This window comes from Rattus norvegicus, chromosome 2, assembly GCF_036323735.1.
Source record: "Rattus norvegicus strain BN/NHsdMcwi chromosome 2, GRCr8, whole genome shotgun sequence".
Lineage (NCBI taxonomy): Eukaryota > Metazoa > Chordata > Mammalia > Rodentia > Muridae > Rattus > Rattus norvegicus.
The window spans coordinates 9608307-9630978 of NC_086020.1; the positions used below are offsets into that span (position 1 = coordinate 9608307).

At 38.4% G+C, this 22672-nt stretch overlaps 1 protein-coding gene across 21 annotated transcripts in view; it reads left to right on the top strand.

The window, feature by feature from the left end:
* The window catches only part of Arb2a (ARB2 cotranscriptional regulator A), a 464298-nt gene that overhangs the window by 318613 nt on the left and 123013 nt on the right, over positions 1-22672 (top strand). For 20 of the 21 annotated variants that reach the window (XM_063281474.1, XM_063281479.1, XM_063281481.1 and 17 more), the window contains 2 exons: positions 9473-9589; positions 15919-16003. In XM_063281474.1, coding sequence (XP_063137544.1) covers positions 9473-9589; positions 15919-16003 — 202 coding nt within the window. Of the gene's footprint in view, positions 1-386; positions 3511-9472; positions 9590-15918; positions 16004-22672 lie in introns of those variants that run through there. The other variant, XM_063281483.1, reaches the window with a different exon arrangement.

The window sequence follows — 22672 nt, forward strand, 5'->3', positions numbered from 1 at the left end:
CAAGTGGCCATAGATATGTGGTTTCATCTCCGGGTCTTCAATTCTATTTCATTGATCTACCTATACCAATATCTCTCTCTGTACCAATATCATACAGTTTTTACCAGTATTGCTCTGTAATAATAGCCAGGGATGGTGATTCCCCGAGAAGTTCTTTAATTGTTGAGGGTAGTTTTGGCTATCCTTGGTTTTTTGTTATTGCAAATGAATTTGCAATTTGCTCTTTCTAACTCTGTGAAGAATTGAGTTGGAATTTTGATGGAAATTGTATTGAATCTGTATATGGCTTTTGGTAAAATGGCCCTTTTTACTGTATTAATCTTGCCAATCCATGAGCATGGGAGGTCTTTCCATCTTCTGAGATCTTCTTCAATTTCCTTTTTCAGGGACTTGAAGTTCTTATCATACAGAGCCACACCCAGGTATTTCATGTTATTTGTGACTATTGTGAAGGGTGTCATTTTCCTAATTTCTTTCTCAGCCTATTTATCCTTTGAGTAGAGTAAGTCTCCTGATTTGTTTGAGTTAATCTTATACCCATCCACAATGCTGAACTTGTTTAACAGGCTTAGAAGTTCTCTGGTGGAACTTTTGGGGTCACTTAAATATACTATCATATCATCTGCAAATAGTGATATTTTGACTTCTTCCTTCCCAATATCCCTTTGACCTCCTTTTGTTGTCTAATTTCTCTGGCTAGGACTTTGAGTACTATATTGAATAAGTAAGGAGAGAGTGAGCAGCCTTGTCTAGTCCCTGATTATAGTGGGACTGCTTCAAGTTTTTCTCTATTTAATTTGATGTTGGCTACTGGTTTGCTGTATATTGCTTTTACTATGTTTATTCTTGGGCCTTGAATTCCTGATCTTTCCAAGACTTTTACCATGAACAGGTATTGAATTTTGTCAAATGCTTTCTCAGCATCTAGTGAGATGATCATGTGCTCTTTTCTTTGAGTTTGTTTACACAGTGAATTACAATGTTGGGTTTCCATATATTGAACCATTCCTGCATCCCTGGGATGAAGCCTACTTGATGATGACGAAAGATTGTTCTGATGTATTCTTGGATTCATTTTGTGAGATTTTTATTGAGTATTTCATCAGGGAAATTAGTCTGATGTTCTCTTTCTTTGTCGAGTTTTTGTGTGCTTTAGGTATGAGTAATTGTGGCTTCATAGAAGGAATTGGGTTGTGTTCCTTCTGTTTATATTTTGTGGAATAGTTTAGATGGTATTAGTATTAGGTCTTCTCTGAAGGTCTAATAAAATTTACTACTACACCCAACTGGTCCTGAGTTGTTGTTTTTGTTGATGGAAGACTTTAATGACTGCTTCTATTTCTTTAGGAGTTATGGGACTGTTTAGATGGTTTATCTGATCCTGATTTAACTTTGGTACTTAGTATCTGTCTAGAAAACTTGAGAAAATCAACAGGCTAGATAAACCCTTAGCCAGACTAACCAGAGGGCACAGAGAGCGTATCCAAATTAACAAAATCAGAAGTGAAAAGAGAGACATAACAACAGAATCTGAGGTAATTATAAAAAAAAACATCAGATCCTACTACAAAAGCCTATATTCAACAAAACTGGAAAATCTGGATGAAATGGACAATTTTCTAGACAGGATATCCTTAAAAACCATCTTGCTGTCCTCAAATTTAATCAGGACATGTTTCTGCTTTCATTTTAGTTAAATTATGTTACTTTTCCATGTCTATGATTCTTTGACAGTTTCATACATATATATAATGAGTCTAATTAGTATCCATTTCTACTTCCCTCTGCTCACTTTTCTTCTTCTCCCCCTGTGAGTACCCTTCCCAGTCAGTCTCCTTTCTATGCCTGTAGCTTCCATTTGTGGGTGACATGTTTAATTAAATTAAGTTACATGTAGCAGCATGGGAAGGAGGGTACTTACTGGAGCCTGGGCACCATCTCAGTGGCTACACCACTAAAGAAAATGGCCCACTCCTTCCTCCATCAACTCTAAACTGCCAGGAGTCTTTTGGGGAGAGCCTCTGCCCTGTCCATTGATGAAATGTTGTTGGGTATAGTCTTGTGGAAAATCACAGCTTCAGTGATCCCATGGACCCAAAGGCCATGTATTTGAAGTTTCTTTTCTGGGAGAAAACAACTCATTGTGAAGTTCCAGGCAAATTAAATCTGGGGGGAACTCTAAGTTTATAAGTACTGAAGGGAAACTGAACCTCTAGAGTGGTATGAAACCTCTAGATCTGGCCATAGATTTGTGAGAAGAGTGTCTGATACATCATTAAGGGCTTTGGTAGAAAGATGTAAAGTAAATTAGGTGTCAGAAAAGGCTCATGTGATTCCTGAAAGAAGTCAGCAGCCCTACAGAAGAGTCAGGCCTTATGTGGAAGAGAGGTAAGATGCCCTGCCTAAGCCTTCTGTTCTCCATCTTGCCAGATGATCTTATGCTCTGATAAGGTCAGTCTGACCATGGTTGCTTAAAGTTTTAAAACTTACCTTAGGAGAAAAAGCAGGAATAAGCAAGTTCCCCCTTTATTTCAGCCCCATCACAATGGGAATGATATGAGCCCAAATACAGATGGCAGATGCTTTTGATCTGGTCAATGTATTTGTTATTAGTTAAATTGATAAAATTGTGAACATGCAAAATAGTGAAATTGATGCAGATGACATTGAACCTAAGTTGAATGAAATATGACTAGATAATTGGGTAGAATTAAGAAAAGGAAGATAAAATGAGAAGAAAAATACCTTGTATACTAAAATCAATTTAATTCATAAAAATAATTTGCTTTTTAATATACATTATTTAGTTCAGAGCTATAAATAAACTTTAACATCTTAATTATGAGTTTTAGATCTTAGCATGGTTTTATTTGTCATTGTTTTTTCAACATTCCTTACTGACTTAAATCACTTTTTAATTTTTTTTTCAGAGTTTGGACAGCATTTTTTTAATTTTTCCCTCTTTAATTTTTTTCATTTGTACAGTTTTATTGTACACAATACTGTGTTACCTACAGATACTTGTGACAAGTATGCATTTCTTTCTTTTTTTTTTTTTGGTTCTTTTTTTCGGAGCAGGGGATCGAACCCAGGGCCTTGCGCTTCCTAGGCAAGCGCTCTTCCACTGAGCTAAATCCCCAATGCCAAGTATGCATTTCTAATACCCTCCTGCTTGTAACACTTTTTATGTATACCTTGTGTCAAACACCTTTTTTTTTTCTCCATCTTCATCAAAGTGGGTAATTCCTTTTTTTTTTTTTTTAGATTTTAGAATGAAGACTTTTATTGAATTAGAAAATAATTTCTCTTATACTTAAATGTTTAAATTGTTAAATTGGTATCTATTTACAATTATGTATATATCAGCATATATAACATACATATGAATCTAAATTATTTTATTTTTTATTTATTTATGTATTTTATTTCTTCCATCTTTATTAAATTGGGTATTTTTAATTCACATTTCAGTTGTTATTCCCTTTCCTGGTTTCCAGGCAAACATCCCCCTAACCCCTCCACCTCCCCTTCTATATGGGTGTTCCCCTCTCCATCTTCCCCCCCATTACTGCCCTCGCCAAAAAATCCTGTTCACTGGGGGTTCAGTCTTGGCAGGACCAAGGGCTTCCCCTCCCACTCTTACTAGGCTATTCATTGCTATCTATGAGGTCAGAGTCCAGGGTCAGTCCATGTATAGTCTTTAGGTAGTGGCTTAGTCCTAGAAGCTCTGGTTGGTTGGCATTGTTGTACATATGGGATCTCAAGCCCCTTGAAGCTCTTTCAGTCCTTTCTCTGATTCCTTCAACGGGGATGCCCTTCTCAGTTCAGTGGTTTACTGCTGGCATTCGCCTATGTATTTGCCATATTATGGCTGTGTCACTCAGGAGAGATCTACATCTGGTTCCTGTCAGCCAGCACTTCTTTGCTTCATCTATCTTATCTAGTTTAGTGGCTGTATATGTGTGGGCCACATGTGGGGCAGTCTCTGAATGGGCGCTCCTTCAGCCTCTATTCTAAACTTTGCCTCCCTATTCCCTCTCAAGGTCATTCTTGTTCCCCTTTTAAAGGAGTGAAGCATTCACATTTTGGTCATCCTTCTTGAGTTTCATGTGTTCTATGCATCTAGGGTAATTCGAGCATTTGGGCTAATATCCACTTATCAATGAGTGCATACCATGTGTGTTTTTCTGTGATTGGGTTACCTCACTCAGGATGATATTTTCCAGTTCCAACCATTTGCCTATGAATTTCATAAAGTCATTGTTTTTGATAGCTGAGTAGTATTCCATTGTGTAGATGGACCACATTTTCTGTATCCATCACTCGCTTGAAGGGTGTCTGGGTTTTTTCCACCTTCTGGCTATCATAATTAAGGCTGCTATGAACATAGTGGAACATGTGTCTTTGTTATTTATTTGAGCATCTTTTGGGTATATGCCCAAGAGAGGTATAGCTGGGTCCTCGGGTAGTGCAATGTCCAATTTTCTGAGAAACCTCCCGACTAAATTCCAGAATGGTTGTACCAGTCTGCAATCCCACCAACAATGGAGGAGTGTTCCTCTTTCTCCACATCCTCGCCAGCATCTGCTGTCACCTGAGTTTTTGATCTTAGCCATTCTCACTGGTGTGAGGTGAAATCTCAGGGTTGTTTTGATTTGCATTTCCCTTATGACTAAAGATGTTGAACATTTCTTTAGGTGTTTCTCAGCCATTCGGCATTCCTCAGCTGTGAATTCTTTGTTTAGCTCTGAACCCCATTTTTAATAAGGTTATTTGTCTCCCTGCGGTCTAACTTCTTGAGTTCTTTGTATATTTTGGATATAAGGCCTCTATCTGTTGTAGGATTGGTAAAGATCTTTTCCCAATCTGTTGGTTGCCGTTTTGTCCTAACCACAGTGTCCTTTGCCTGACAGAAGCTTTGCAGTTTTATGAGATCCCATTTGTCGATTCTTGATCTTAGAGCATAAGCCATTGGTGTTTTGTTCAGGAAATTTTCTCCAGTATCCATGTGTTCGAGATGCTTCCCCAGTTTTTCTTCTATTAGTTTGAGTGTATCTGGTTTGATGTGGAGGTCCTTGATCCACTTGGACTTAAGCTTCGTACAGGGTGATAAGCATAGATCGATCTGCATTCTACATGCTGACCTCCAGTTGAACCAGCACCATTTGCTGAAAATGGTATCTTTTTTCCATTGGATGGTTTTGGCTCCTTTGTCAAAAATCAAGTGACCATAGGTGTGTGGGTTCATTTCTGGGTCTTCAATTCTATTCTACTGGTCTATCTGCCTATCTCTGTACCAATACCAGTTTTTATCACTATTGCTCTGTAATACTGTTTGAGTTCAGGGATAGTGATTCCCCCTGAAGTCCTTTTCTTGAGTATAGTTTATCTATCCTGGGTTTTTTTCTTATTCCAGATGAATTTGCAAATTGTTCTGTCTAACTCTTTGAAGAATTGGATTGGTATTTTGATAGGGATTGCATTGAATCTGTAGATCACTTTTGGTAAAATGGCCATTTTTACTATATTAATCCTGCCAATCCATGAGCATGGGAGATCTTTCCATCTTGAGATCTTCCTCAATTTCTTTCTTCAGAGGCTTGAAGTCTTATTCAGATCTTTCACTTGCTTAGTTAAAGTCACACCGCGGTATTATATATTATTTGGGACTTTTATGAAGGGTGTTGTTTCCCTAATTTCTTTCTCGGCTTGTTTCTCTTTTGTGTAGAGGAAGGCTAATGATTTATTTGAGTTAATTTTATACCCAGCCACTTTGCTGAAGGTGACTATCTGGTTTCTCTGGTGGAACTTTTGGGATCACTTAAATATACTATCATATCATCTGCAAATAGTGATATTTTGACTTCTTCCTTTCCAATCTGTATCCCTTTGATCTCCTTTTGTTGTCTGATTTCTCAGCCTTTAATTTTTTTTAAAACTCCAAAACGATTGAAGAGTTAATCAGCTATATTTTTATAACAAGAATATCATATCTTGCTAAGAAGCATCCATTGATATGTCTGTTTTATAGGTAGGTATATACATTGTATGTATATCATATGGCTGAACAGTATCCATTTTGATATATATGTGTCTGTATGTATGAGTATGTTTGTGTGGTGCATGCACATACATATGCAACAACATACATCTACCATCAGTCCACAGTTGTCTTGACTTCCTATCTGTGAGGCCTGTGACCATTTTCCTAATATGTCTCGGGCTGTTTCCTCATCCCAAAAATGGAAAATAGAATTTTTAATATGAACTTCAGTAGTAGTTATGAAGAAAATGGGAAATAAAATACCAGTCTATACTAATGAATATATCATTTGCTTTATATTTTATTGACTATTTTTCAGATATAAATATTACACACATACTACACATAGTAACTTTGCAGGAAGTACAGGAGTCCCTAAGTGTGTGACCTCCCGGGTCCATGTGCACTGTTAACATGAGCCCGAATGTCAAGGACCAAAGCCTCCTACTCCTTAGAAATAAAGAAAGCCCTCCCCTGGGGGAGGCATTGACGGGTAGCACATCCTTCCTTTAGTCCTAGAGCACATGTGGACTTTGTGAGTACAAGATGCCCACTGTAGCTTTTTCTCCCCAGAATGTATGGTCTGAAGTCTGCTGTCATCCTAAGACTTACTTTCAAGATTAGTTAAACTTGCCTTCTTGCCTTAACGGTTCAGTGGCCATGTATCTGTCATTTCTTTGTTCCTTACCACCCTGTTAGGTTAATGCTTAGAGCTGTGTAAGGACGTGACAGAACATAGTGTATTAAACCATGGGACTTTAGGATGTTAAACTATTCGAGAGAATAAACTCTTTAGCACTTCTGTTGAACTATTAAAGAATTCTAAAGTTCTTTCAAACTGAAACAAGATAACATTGTTTCTTTCTAAAAGACTGGTTATAATTGTAAAGTTGATCTTAAGTGGGATTGTCCAAAGGGATTGCCTGGATGCATAAGTACCCATAATTCATCAAGAATATGTTGAGACTTTGAAATTGTAAGACCTTGCTGTTTCCTAGAGACTAATGATCCCATTGAGAAGGTCATGAAAGCTAAGGATCATTCCCTAGAAAAGTACTCCTAAGTCATACAAACATAATTTTACAGTGTTCATGTGTATGGGTTCCAGTTACATACCATTATGGCTATCTTAGATGGACCTGTAGAACTACTTCAGTGCTATGTCCTTTTCCTTTTCAGCTTTCTGGAATTCGCAGCCCACTGCTGTGTTATAAATGACATTCTGTAACTTGTTTTCCTGCCCAGCTGTGCTACACCCATTCCTTGCCTCACTGTATCCTACCTAAAATCTATTTCTTAAACATTCCTGATCTATTCTCCTAGGTAATAGTTTCCACTTCTCCTTCCAAGTGTCTTTGAAGGGCCCACACAGCACTGTGGAAATGAAGGAAGAAGGGTGGGAGACTACAACAGGACAGTAACACACAAAATAGTGGCTTTGAACAGAAATGGCAGTCACACAAAGTCCCACCACTGCTGAATTTTTGAAGCCATGTTGAAACAGGAATAAATTGACTTAAGATTTTTTTTTTTAGTGATTCACTGGCCTCTAAAGAATTAAATATTTGAAATTCCTTGACATTGGGTTCATCACAAATGAATCTTTAAGATTCCCAAATTTCTCTTTAAGATCTTTGGGGAATTTGGCTATTCTAGACTTTTAAATATGAATTATCAAATTATTTTTAAACTGTAAAGTTTTATGGTAGTAGTATTTGGCTGTATCGTATTACACTAGAATATGATGTAAAAACAGTTATACAAGACACATCAGTGTGTAAGGTTCATGTTAGCAACAACCATAATAAAACCCAGATAAAACATTTTTCAAATACTTGAAAATATTGTTTTTAAATTTAAACTTTATCAATTGTCTAACTCTGTATGTTTTCATGTTCAGGAAATGAGAGTGAGGACATGAAATTTCTTCCTTATTATTGTGGGATTTTAAAATTTTTTCTGAGGTTAATATATTGTTTTATAGCCTAGTGCCAATAGTAATCCAATTAGAAAGTTGTTGTTTTGAAAAGCTAAAGAAAGTAGATACCCATTAGTACCAAACATTTAACTCGAGTGTTATATGCCTTAGATGTTTAAGACATTGCTAGTGCACGGGGTGATTTCTGCAAGTCTTTGTTATTGCAAATCAATATTAATTTTAGTAGCTCATTGTTAATGAGCAGAAAATACAGGCATATCAAAATACAAAGTTACAGGTGCACAAATGCTGCTGAGGCAACATTAGCAGTGTGTGGGATGCTTTTACGTAGTACTCATTAATAGAAATGAAAATGCAGAGTTTAATCTGAGAGGAGAATTGCTTTTGAGATTCTTAGTTCTGAATATGACAGAGTATCGTCTGTCTAGACATGAAGCTTACAGTGTTCTCTGCATGAGCTGTCTACCGTTTGCAGCTCTCCCTTTGTTAAGTGCACTATTATATTTCTGATGGACAATTCATAGGAGTCAACCACAAATGGTGGAGAAGCTGCCCTTTTCTTCAGCGAAAGGTCACTGGTGGAAAGAAGGACAGCATTATGACGGAGCGTGGGCTTTAATTTTTGTAATTTTTTACATATTAATATGCCACATCAGGGTGTCCAGTAATCACAGATTGAAATAGCTTTTACTGTTTTGATACATTTTTTACTTTTCCGTTTCCTTATCTGGCTGGCCACTGAGAAAGTGGTCAGTATCAGTATCTTCAAACCAGGCAAATTCCTTCTTTTCAGAAGCCAGCAAATATTTTAGATATAACATTCTATAGGAAACAGTTAAAATGTAATAGTTTGCCAACATAAAGTAACGTATCAGAGAGCAAAATTGCATCAATAGAGTGAAAGAGAATGTATGTGTGTGTCTGCGTATGTGTGCACGCGTGTGTGTGTGTGTGTATGCGTGTGTCTGTGTATGCATGTGTCTATGGTGTGTGAACATCTAAATCACCTTGGAATTACATGGCCATGGTAAAGAGCAGGCTAGTTAAATTGGAGAACTAAAGGAAGATGCCTTTCTTCACCAGTGTGCCACTGCCTGAAAATTAGTAGAAGACAGTCCTGAGTAGCTAACAGTGAGCCCCAGGTGCTAACTTCCCTGATGCACTGAAATAGGAAGTGATAGAAGAAATTTATAAAAGAAACCCTCAGGGATTCCCCTATGATCCTTTTAATCCTTGAATTGTCAAGCCACATGGAAAATAATAGAGCTGTGTCGTTCCAAGACTTAAGTGGTATTAGCTTTTTGAAAGAAAATGTTGGCCTTTTCATATCCATGGACAAGAATAGGATATGTATTCAAATAGAAAGGAGTAACTTTGAGCCAAAGATGCGTGTCTTTTTTCACTTCTAATATAGCATTGTCTATGACTAAGCAGGCTTTATCAGGAAGAAAAATTAGAGTCAATGTTTTATTTTGTTCTTTTTAAAACAGATGATCCAACGAGAAGCAGATGTAAAAAGTAAGGTGACTGCTGTGGCATTGACAGACTCTGTTCACAATGTGTGGCATCAAGAAGCTGGCAAAAGCATCCGAGAATGGATGAGAGAGGTGAGGCATGGCTTGGCTCGGTGCTGAGATGAATGGGAGTGCGCCTTTGTATTTGGAGATCCCAGCAACTTGTACTGCCGCCTGCACTCTCTAGAGACAGAACACTCAAATAAAATGAAAAGTCTAGATACAGTTAAAATAACAATAGAAACCTTCTCAGAACAATACCTGTGAAAGCATCCTTCCTCCCATTGATGAATAGAATATTATGTATGTATACACTATGCATTAGAATTTTAGTTGAATAAGGGCTTGATATTACAATTCATATTCCCTAATGTTCAATTTTTCTGGGTATTTATTATTTCAGCTGCTTAATTACATGAAAGAAGTTTCACATACACTCATCCTTGTCTCCTTTTTTTTCTGGAAATACGATCAGGATATGCCACTATGAAAGTGATTGGCTCAATACTGCCAGTCAGGCTGGAAGTGGTAAAAAGCCAACTGCTCTTAGAGATACTTGAGGAGGCCATGGCCCCACCTCCATCTGGGGAAGCTGTTTATTACACGTCCCTAGTGACTGAAAACTAGCCAGGATTTACTCAACATGGCGCATGTCTTTTTCTTCAGTCCATTATTCAGTCCATTGATCCTATTATAGGCATCCAGTTGAAAACTAGTTACCTTGCTGAGACCATAAGAATTTGACATGAGCCACGTGGTAGAATATTAGTAATGATCATATAAGTCAGTAATCACTCAACTATGGTATACTTACTCCTGGGTATTCATTTTCTATTAGAAGTTCTTTGTGAACATCAATTTAAATGACAAAAAGCACATGCATACACACACCGAGTCCTATACACACCTGTGCACACACATATGCACTCACATAAACCTCCACACAAGAAAAGTTAAAACATTTGGAAATATCCTTCCTCCTAATAAAGACTTTTAGAGAGCTGGAATATTGTCCATGAACCATCCAGCTATAGATGAGGATATTTCTGTGTTCAAATCCTGTTGATTAATTTCATTATTATACCAAATACTGGCTTAAATTTGGATGTAAAACAGTGCTGGTAATTGCTCAGTCATTCCTATTATATTAAAGACTGGGTAATGTCATGATTTTGTTTATTTCATAAGCAACAATTTAATGTGATAATGTTGTTTGCATTAAACATTTTTACTAGAAAGCTCTTAAATATTTCAAGCCTATCAATTTAGCAAATAGAACAGACTAAGAATTAAATTTGCATACTATATGATTTTAAAAGAATGTTTTCTCATAAAGAAGGCTCAAAGAGGACTACGTTAAAAGTCCCCTGAAAGGAAACCTGCCCTCAGCTAAAGGGCTCTTGTCATACTGCGTCCCAGTACCATCCATGCTGAATGAGTGACGCGCCTCTGTCACAGCCCTGACCTGAAGCCTGTGGCATCTCCCCTGACACCCTTGACCCTGAGCGTAGGCCTGAGAAACATGGCCTGGTCATGGCTGAGGAACAAAACTCCATTAAATACTAGCCTTTAAGACCACAATTATTTACAATTTATGTGAGTGTAATAGACATGAGTAAAAAGCTAGACTTAAGCAGAAAAGGAAGCTTCTCTAACATTCTGCCAAAAAAAATTAGCTATTATCTTATTTTCTCTTTAGATATACCAAATTCAAATTTTACATTCTTCTTAATAATATTTTACTAACCACTTGAGAATTTCATAGAATATATACTGATCATATTCTCTCTCTCTCTCTCTCTCTCTCTCTCTCTCTCACACACACACACACACACACACACACACACACACACACACACACACACACAACTCTTTCTTTCCACTTGCCTGGAGACAGCTATTGGCATGGAGAAATGACTCAACCAATAAGAGAAGCTCACAATCAATGGATCTGGTGCCTTCTTCTGGCCTCTTTGAGAACCTGCACACACATGACACATATATTAAAGGGTTTTAAATATTTATTTATTTATTTATTTATTTATTTATTTATTTATTTATTTTATGTATATAAGGACACTGTAGCTATCCTAAGAAACAACAGAAAAGGACATTGGATCCCATTACAGATGGTTGTGAGCCACCATGTGTTTGCTGGGAATTGAACTCAGGACCTCTGTAAGAACAGTCAGTGCTCCTAACCACTAAGCCCTCTCCAGCCCCACATTAAAATTTTATTTCATGACAAGGTGACACAATGGGCAAAAGATGCTTACTGCACAAACATGACAACCTGATTCTAGTTGCGAGTTTCCATAGTAGAAGGAGGGACTCAGGCTCCAGCTATAGATGTAGCAGAGGGTAGCCTTATCTGGCATCAAAGGGAGGGGAGACCCTTACTGTGGAAGCTGGATGCACCAGTGTAGGGGGAGGGGTAGGTGAGTGAGTGGGTGGAGGAGTAACCTCATCGAGGTAGAGGGAGGAGGGATGGGATTGGAGGATTACGGAGGGGAAACTAGCAAGGGGGACAACATTTGAAATGTAAATAAATAAAATAACCAAAATAAAAATTGAAGAGGAAGGAAAGAACCAACTCTTTAAAGCTTTACCTGCACAGTGTGACAGACTTGCACATGCATGCATACACAATAAACTAAAAATTAAGTAAGATAAAAACAAAATTAATTTCATGTCTACTCAAATGTTGTCCAACCTAAGCACAAGATGAAGCATGTCACTCTTCACTGTGGCCTTCCTGTTCACACAGGCACTTCCTGTCCTGTGACTAGTCCCCAAACTATGGGTTTTATAAAGAAAATTTACAACCACAAAGCTACAAGATCATGATCACGGCCTAAGAAACCTTTTACGTTGAAACATTTAACTTGAGTAAATATTTCATTTTTCCCCCTTTGGACATGTGATATGATGGGTAAATGACCCATTCAAATGCTCTGGCTCTGACTGAGGACTCCTGGGGTGCTCCTCCCGGAAGCACATGGTACCTTTGCTATAACTTACCCTCTTGACGACTCTGCACATCATAGCCTAGGATGCAGGGGGCTAACAACACATCAGTGTGCTTGAAATTCAGTTGGTTTTCCTAATGTGTAGCCACCCACGATACCCATCCCATGTGAAGAACTGGGATTAAGGGAACAATTGGGGAAATAAAGAAAGGGAGAGACAAGCATTAAAACAATTTGGAAACAAATTTGGTTTTTAAAGCATAGAAACACATCTCAGGGAGGAACATGTGAGAAGATGAGGTTCCATACAGATTAAAAAGATAAGAAACATCTGTATGTCTTTATTTACGTATTGCAAAGCTTAGGCCACTTTATTTCCCTTTTTTATTTTTATTTTTTAGAGTGCTTTTTTTTCCATCTTTTTTCAAATGTTATTCCCTTTCCCGGTTTCCATGCCAACATCCCCCTAACCCCTCCCCTTCCCCTTCTATATGAGTGCTCCCCTCCCAATCTTCCCCCCATTGCTGCCCTTCTTCCCAAGAATCCCATTCACTGAGGGTCCAGCCTTGGCAGGGCTAAGGGCTTCGCCTTCCACTGGTGATCTTACTAGGATATTCATTGCTACCTATGAGGTCAGAGTCCAGGGTCAGTCCATGTATAGTCTTTAGGTAGTGGCTTAGTCCCTGGAAGCTGTGGTTGCTTGGTATTGTTGTTCATATGGGGTCTCGAGCCCCTTCAAGCTCTTCCAGTTCTTTCTCTGATTCCTTCAACAGGGGTCCTGTTCTCAGTTCAGTGGTTTGCTGCTGGCATTCGCCTATGTATTTGCTGTATTCTGGACATTTTTAACTTGTACCTACTCTCTCTATACTCTTCCCAGTGGCACTACAGTGCCACATGCAGGATGTGCACACACATGCTCCCTGACCACCCCCACATGCAGGATGTGCACACACATGCTCCCTGACCACCCCCACATGCAGGATGTGCACACACATGCTCCCTGACCGCCCCCACATGCAGGATGTGCACACACATGCTCCCTGACCGCCCCCACATGCAGGATGTGCACACACATGCTCCCTGACCGCCCCCACATGCAGGATGTGCACACACATGCTCCCTGACCGCCCCCACATGCAGGATGTGCACACACATGCTCCGTGACCGCCCCCACATGCAGGATGTGCACACACATGCTCCCTGACCACCCCCACATGCAGGATGTGCACACACATGCTCCCTGACCACCCCCACATGCAGGATGTGCACACACATGCTCCCTGACCACCCCCACATGCAGGATGTGCACACACATGCTCCCTGACCACCCCCACACCCTTCAGGCTCTGTTCCTGTCCTTCCCAGTCCTATACAGGTACTTGTTGTCGCATGAAATATTTGACATCTTCACTTTAACTACATGCTGCTTCACTTGTCCCTGATTTTTTTTTGCATGTGAGATCAAAGCTTTCAGCTTGTTTTGAAAGGAGAACTAAAATTCAGAATCATAAAATGGTACCCTATAGTTTTCTTTCAGTCTTTGAACCAAAGGTGACCTGTATTTTTTCTTTTTAAGTGGACATAAAGTTCATTTGATTCAGCTTTTAAAAGTCAAGATGAGTTAGAAAATGATTAATTACCTAAAGATTATAATGTGCCATCACTTTTATTAATACTAGAAAAATTAGTAAGACATAGTTTTACATGTGTGAGATGTAGGTGATCAGTACTAAGACTGACTGACATCTCACCTGGGTAGTAGCCAACTTTTATCAAATTTGGAGGCACTAGTAGGATGAATAATAATTAAAATATATACCTAATCGCTGCCTGTCTGTTGGTAGTGCTAATTGCTGTCATTGAAAAGACTGAATTGTTTAAGAAAAGGGGAGAGAAAGAGAAAGTCATTCTTCATTGAAGCTATCTCCCTGTATCACAGGGAGCCTATTTTTAGTACCTATAGAAGTCATGATTTTTTAATTTATTAGGGGCTGTGATGAATGATAAAACAAATCATCCATTTACATATCTTGACATTGCTTTGGAGAATACTTATTTCTTACAACCGAGTGTCACATTGTATATAAAAGCTGGCTAATTGTGTGCTAATCTTCTGCATTATCTAGAAGTCTCTTATGTGGTCTTCTATCAATGGTAATATTAATTGTACTTATTTCAAATGTATGAAATATCTTCTAAATCCCCATTTCTTTTATAATTTCTACTCCTCTTACATTGTCTAGTTCTACATTCAGCTGCTAATTAAGATTAGGAGTGCACATTATAGAATATATATCCATTCCAAACCACCAAGCTTTTGTCACACATGAAAAATACTAATATTTTACTGTTTTAAATATAAAAAGAGCCAAAGCATTTAAGAACATTACTAGATGTGTTTGTTTTCATGTTTTTTTTTCCAACACAGTTCAATAGCTTCATTGATCCAGTGTTTCTTACAGAAATCTGCCGTGCTTTGTGAGCCTCACTTTCTAATCTCATACAGCAACCCTTCCTTTATATTATCGCTGCTCTCTCTGGTCCCAGAACAGTAGGGTTGCCTTGACAAATCTATTCAAAAGCCATTCCTCGGCCTTTATTGGTGGGGACTGGGGCCTTTGAAATTCTCTCCTCACTGCAGCACAGCTGACATCTTCTTCCAGACAGAATGAATTAAGGAAATACAATAAGACACTTGATCTACCAGTCAAGGACCCTTCCTCAGTGAGAAGGGATTCCATGGTGCACAGCCAGGGCAGCAAGCATCTAAAGTGCACAAGACATACTGTTTACCTGAATAGCAGTCGCAGGCTTTTCTGACATGATTGATGGGAAATTTCTTTTAAAATAAACTCTGTCTGTAGAAATTTTTTGCGTGTGTGTGTGTGTGTGTGTGTGTGTGTGTGCGCATGTGTGTGTGTTGTAAATATTTCTCAAACTATATAATCACATCTTTAAACCAGGATATATTTAGGGTATATATTTAGGTGTACGAAAGAAATAGAACGTTAGTTAATTTATCTGAGTTGCAGGTCTCTTGCACGTCTGAAAGACTGAGTATGAACCAATGTTGAAGCTTTGTGTCCTCAGATCCGGCTACACTTTCCAAGCTGTGTCTGTCTGCAATTGTGATACAGCATTCATTGAAGGGTCAGAGTAACAACTGAAAGGGGTTACAGGCAGGATTTGAGGCCTTTACACCTAACTTTCCTGACAAATCTATTGCACCATAGTTTATAGGTTATGCTTAGTCATAGCATCAATACAGATTATTGGCTGAATTATAAAAAGTAAACTTTTACACAGTCATTAATACTTTGATTGTTTATATAAGTAAAATAAAATATATAAAGTATAAATATACTACTGATTTATAGGACAAATTTACGTCCTCAAACTAAAAATGAAGTTTTCCCTTTAATTGTATGTAATCAATTATGTCTTACATTTCAGAACTGTTGCAACTGGGTCTCCAGCTCAGAACCCTTAGATACATCAGTGGAGTCCATGCTGCCTGACTGTCCCAGAGTGTCTGCAGGTACATATGTTTGACGAAAAGGGGAGTATGCATAAAAGGCCTTCCGTGAGGTGTACAAGAAATTTCGCGAATTAAATATATTGTTGCTCTATTTCAAATTATTTATAATATAATCCATAAGTCTAAAACAATAGCAAAACTTGGTTAAGTAGCTGAAAATACTTACCAACAGACTCAGTAAGATGACTGGGTGAAACTTTTCAAGAATAGTATAGAGAGTTTCTGTTGGAGCTTAGGGAGATGAAACTGTGCTAAAAGTCAAGAACTCAGTAATAATATAGAATCTCAGAAAGATGTTTGTCTCAGCACAAATTCCATAATATGTCAGGCAGGCATAGAAAATGTATTTTCATGCAAAGATTTTAGGTGAAGCTTAAGTGCAAATCTTATTGGATTTGGATATGGGAAGTTATACAAGGTGACATCTTAGGCAAAAGAAACAGCACTGGAAGGAAAAGAGCCCAAATGGATCTAAAGACATTCAGAGGTAGTAAAGGCAAGTGTGGTCTGCCCATTGAAAGCAAAGAAGTAAGGCAATAGTGCATTCAGAAGCAGCTAGACTCTGGGACATGATTGGACGGTGTTTGTAAAAGTTTGTATCAGAGAGTTTTGGTAGAAAGTGACATTACATTTGTTATTGCTCTCTTATTTTGGCTTTTACATCTCCCAATAATTCTTTATGATAACAGAGTGAACAGTAGTGACTAGTGATAGCTAGTGACAGTCGATGACTTGCTGTGGCTATGAATGCTAGAAAATAAGCAGGAATTTGAACACTGACTATTCCATTTCTAAGTCATAGATGACAACTAATCACCAAGTAAGTGTGTTTATTATTGGAAGGAAACCGTTTGGTGGCTGGTTCAAATTGTAGGTGATAAACTGCTGATGGCTAAACATCACTCATTAACACATAAAGTAACAGAACTTGACTCTTAATACAACTGAACTTTTTTTTTGTCAGTCAAGATCTGATAAGAGAAACAGAAGTACCAAGGAATATCTGTGCTATGATATATGTGTATACTTCTGTTTTACAACATGTTTTGTTCCTCGTGGTGGCAGTATGCTGAGAAATCACATAGCTGGCAAATACTGATGTAGTGCCTGTATTTCCTTTAGACAGAAGCAATTCTGGGTTAAAAATTTGGAGAAGCCCATATAGAAGGGGAGGTGGAGGGGTTAGGGGGATGTTGGCCTGGAAACTGGGAAGGGGAATAGCAATAGAAATGTAAATAAGAAATACTCAAGTTAATAAAGATAAAAAAAATTGGAGATGAGTGGGTGACCCCATACTCCAATCAGGGGTCTGATATGGTATCTACAGGTTCTCCCTCTACTTTGTTGGGCATTTCAGCTAATCTCATTCCCTTCGGGTTCTGGAAGCCTCTTGCTTTCCTGGTGTCTGGGACTGGCTGCCCCAATTCCCCATCCCTGATTGCTCCACACATCTGTTCAGTTTCCTGACACTCTCTATCATCCCCATCTCCTCTCATAGCAGATCCTACCCCCATTCTCCCCTTCCCTCTTCATCTCAAGTCCCTCCCACCCTCTACCCCCTTCTAAGAAGGACTGAAGCATCCACACTTTGGGCTTCCTTTCTTCTTGAGCTTCATGTTGTCTGTGAATTGTATCTTGGATATTCTGAGTTTTTTGCCTAATATCCATTTATTAGTGAGAGCATACAATGTATGTTCTCTTGTGACTGGGTTACTTCATTCAGCATGATATTTTCTAGGTCCATTCGTTTATCTAAGAATTTCAAAAAGTCGTTGTTTTTTAATAGCTGAGTAGTAATCCATTGTATAAATGTACTACATTTTCTGTATCCATTTCTCTGTTGAAAGACATCTGCATTCTTTCCAGCTTCTGCCTATAATAAACAAGGCTGCTATGAACATAGTGGAGCAAATGTCTTTGTGGTATATTGGAGCATCTTTTTGGTATATGCCAAGGAGAGGTATAGCTTGGGACTCAATTAGTACTATATCCAATTTTCTGAGGAACCTCCAGACTGATTTCCAGAGTAGTTGTACCAGCTTCTAGTCCCACCAACAATGGAGGAGTGTTCCTCTTTCTCCACATCTTCGCCGGTATCTGCTGTCACCTGAGTTTTTGATCTTAGCCATTCTGACTGGTATGAAGTAGAATCTCAGGGTTGTTTTGATTTGCATTTCCCAAATGACTAAGGATGTTGAGCGTTTCTTTAGGTGCTTTCTCAGTTGAGAATTCTTTGTTTAGCTCTGTACCCCATTTTTTAATAGGGTTGTTTCTCTGGCATCTAACTTCTTAAATTCATTGTATATACTAGATATTAGCCCTCTATCAAAAATAGGATTGGTAAACATCTTTTCCCAATTTGTTGGTTACCATTTTGTCCTATCGACAGTGTCCTTTGCTTTACAGAAGCTTTAAATTTTTATGAGGTCTCATTTGTGGATTCTTGATTCTAGAGTATAAGCCATTGGTGTTCTGCTCAGGAAATTTTCCCCAGTGCCCATGTGTTCGAGGCTCTTCCCCACTTTCTCTTCTATTAGATGCAGTGTATCTGGTTTTATGTGGAGGTTCTTGATCCACTAGGACTTGGGCTTTGTACAGGGCAATAACGATGGAATCAATTTGCATTCTCCAACATGCTGACCACCAGTTGAAACACTACCATTTGTCGAAAATGCTGTCTTTTTTTCCACTGGTTGGATTTGACTCCTTTGTCAAAGATCAAGTGACCATAGGTGTGTGGGTTTATTTCTAGGTCTTCAATTATATTCTATGGGGCCTGGCTTTCTCTGTACCAATACCATGCAGTTTTGTCATGACTGCCCTATAACACAGCTTGCCATCAGGGATGGTGATTCCCCCAGAAGTTCTTTTATTGTTGAGAATAATTTTTTTATATCCTGGGTATTTTGTTGTTCAAAATAAATTTGAGAATTTCTTTCTATCTCTTTGTAGAATTGAGTTGAAATTTTCATAGGAATTGCATTGAATCTGTAGATTGCTTTTGGTAAGATGCCCACTTTTACAATATTAATCTTGCCAATCCATGAACATGGGAGGTCTTTCCATCTTCTGAGATTGTCAATTTCTTTCTCCAGAGACTTGAAGTTCTTGTCATATAGATCTTTCACTTGTTCGGTTAGAGTCACACCAAGGTATTTTATATTGTCTGTGACTATTGAGAAGGATGTTGTTTCCCTAATTTCTTTCACAACCTGTTTATCCTTTGAGTAGAGGAAGACTACTGGTTTGTTTGATTTACTTTTATATCCAGCCACTTTGCTGAAGTTGTTTATCAGGTGTAGGAGTTCTCTGGGGTCACTTAATTATACTATCATATCATCTTCAAATAGTGATGTTTTGATTTCTTCCTTTCCAATTTGTATACCATGGACCTTCTTTTGTTGTCTGATTGCTCTGGCTAGGACTTAGAGTACTGTATTGAATAGATAGGGAGAGAGTGGGCAGCCTTGCCTAGTCTCTGATTTTAGTGGGATTGCTTCAAGTTTCTCTCCATTTAGTTTGTTATTGGCTACTGGTTCGCTGTTTATTGCTTTTACTATGTTTAAATCTGTGCCTTGAATTCCTGATCCTTCCAGGACTTTTATCATGAAGGAGTGTTGAATTTTGTCAAATGCTGTCTCAGTATCTAATGAGATGATCATGTGATTTTTTTTCATTGAGTTTGTTTATATAGTGGATTACATTGGTGGATTTCACTATATTAAACCATCCCTGCATCCCTGGAATGAAGCCTACTTGATTGTCCGGAATGGGCCTTTTGATGTGTTCTTGGATTTGTTTTGCCAGAATTTTAGTGAGTAATTTTGCATTGATATTAATAAGAGAAATTTGTCTGAAGTTCTCTTCCTTTGTTTGTTTTGTGTTTGTGTGGTTTAGGTATAAACGTAACTGTGGATTCACAGAATGAATTGGGTTGTGTTCCTTTCTGTTTCTACTTTGTGGAATAGTTTGAAGAATACTGATATCATCTTTTTTGATAACTTTTTGTTGAAAGTCAATATTAGAATGGCTACTCCGGCTAGTTTCTTGGGACTATTTGCTTGAAAAACTTTTTCCATCCTTTTTTTACTCTGAGGTGGTGTCTGTCTTTGTCACCTACTATGTTTCCTGCATGTAACAAAATCCTGTATCCTGTTTACATATCCAATCTCTTAGTCTGTCTTTTATTGGGGAATTGAGCCCACTTATGTTAAGAGATATTAATGAAAAGTGATTGTTGCTTACTGTTATTTTTGTTGTTAGAGGTAGAATTATGTTCGTGTCACTATCTTCTTTTCAGTTTATTAAAAGAAGATTACTTTCTTGCCTTTTCTAAGGTGTTGTTTCTCTCCTTGTGTTGGAGTTTTCCATCTATTTTTTTGTAGGGCTAAATTTCTAGAAAGACATTGTGTAAATTTGGTTTTGTCATGGAATATCTTGGTTTCTCCATCTATGGTAATTAAGAGTTTTGCTGTGTATAGTTGCAGGGCTGGCATTTGTATTCTCTTGGTGCTGTATGACATCTGCCCAGGATCTTCTGGTTTTCATAGTCTCTGGTGAGAAGTCTGCTATAATTCTGATAGGTCTGCCTTTATATGTTACTTGACCTTTTTTCTTGCTGCTTTTAATATTGTTTCTTTGTTTTGTTCATTTAATGTTTTGATTATTATGTGACGAGAAGAATTTCCTTACTGTTCCAATCTATTTTGGTTCTGTGGCCTTCGTGTACGTTTACAGGAATCTCTTTCTTTAGGTTAGTGAATTTTCTTCTGTAATTTTGTTGAAGATATTTACTGGCCCTTTGAGTTGGGAATCTGCCCTTTCTTCTATACCTATTGTCCTTAGCTTTGGTCTTCTCATTGTGTCTTGGATTTTCTGGTGTTTTGGGGTTATGAGGTTTTTGCATTTTCTTTGACTGTTGTGACATTTTTTTTCTATGGTATCTTCTGCCCCTGAGATTCTCTCTTCTATCTCTTGCATTCTATTGGTGATGCTTGCATCTATGACTCCTGATCTCTTTCCTAGGTTTTCTATCTCCAGGGTTGTCTCCTTTTGTGATTTCTTTCTTGTTTCTGTTTCCATTTTTAGATTCTTTATGATTTTGTTCACCTGTTTTGGTTGTGTTTTCCCGTATTTTTTCAAGGGGTTTATGTGTTTCTTCTTTAAGGGCTTCTATCTGTTTACCAATGTTCTCCTGTATTTCTCTAAGGTTGTTATTTATGTCCATCTTAAAGTCCTCTCTCATGTAATGTGATTTTCAATCCAACTTTTGCTTTTCCAATGGGTTATACAGGGCTCGCTGTGGTAGGAGAACTGGGTTTTGAGGATGATGGGTTTTGTGTTGCTTAGGTTATTGCGATTGCCTTTTGTCACCTGGTTATCTCTGCTGTTAGGCTGTCTTTCTGCTTCTGGCTGGAGCTTGTCCCTGCTTTTAGCCTTTGTGCCTGTGATCTAAGGTGTGTCCCAACTCCTTGGAGACTAGCTTTCTCCAGGCAGGATTTGGGTAAGGAGAGCTATGTCACAGACTTATCTCTGGGGCACAGATGGGAACCAGAAGGATCCTGTCCCTGGCTGCTCTGTGGTTCCTGTGTCCCGTGGGCTCCTAACAGACCTTGGGCTGACTATTGGAGCAATAGTAGTGGTCTCATCTGTGGCCTTGGTGTGTCAGTACTCCTGGGAGACCAGATCTCTCTGGGCAGGATTTTTTATGAAGAGTTGTGGCACAGGCTTATCTCAGGGGTTGGTTTTCTTTAGTTTTTAAAGCTATGATTTCTTCCTATGGTAATGAAAGATATTTAATGAAATATTCTATCTTCCATTTCCTTGCCAATACTTTTATTTTAAAAAAGGTTTATTTGTTGATATTTTCTGTGTTCCCCTACATTGGTAGGTTCACAAAATATTATTTGGAAATTAAAAGGAAAAGGTATATTTGGATAAAATATTCTGTGGACATAGAAATCTGGATACAATAAAAGCTGGAAGAGACATAATATGGAAGCAAAGTTGAAATGAGATACTTCCTAGAGTGGTGTGTTGTATGTTTTAGAACAATAAAATAGCAAATATAGTTTTCCTCACTGTGTCTGTGACAGCGTTTCTCTGTGTAACAGGGCAGGAAGTTGTAAACTGTTGGAAACAGACTATATTATCAAGTGTTGCTGTCTCCTGACTTCTGGGTCTGGCGCAGCCTGCTCTTGCTGACACAATACTGACAGGATATTTTTTGTCTCCCTGGGGCTGTAGTTGGTTAAGTGTTAGTATGTAGACCTCTCCACGTCCCCTTCCAGCACAATCATGCCATCCACGTGTTTTTGCTCAGCCCACGTATACCATGCACCCACCCCATCCTGCTCTGGCGCTGGGGATTCTGTGCTATGGGGTATAAAGGCCCATACCTAATGTGTAATTTTCATCCTAATATGTAAGATGGGAGATGAAAAAGAGAGAAAAGGAGAAAGTATAAAGTAGGACGAGAAAGCCTGAACTCCGTGTATATAGAAGAAAGAGGAGAGCTAGTTAATGGGCAGAAGGAAGGCCTAGCTGGGGTGGCTGACAGAGGTGGCTGACATCCCTAGGGCATCCCTCATAGCCTGCCTGCCTTCCACTGCTTCAGGGATGATTGCTGACTCAGGCATCCTTTTCCAGACGTGAATGCTGACAGATGAC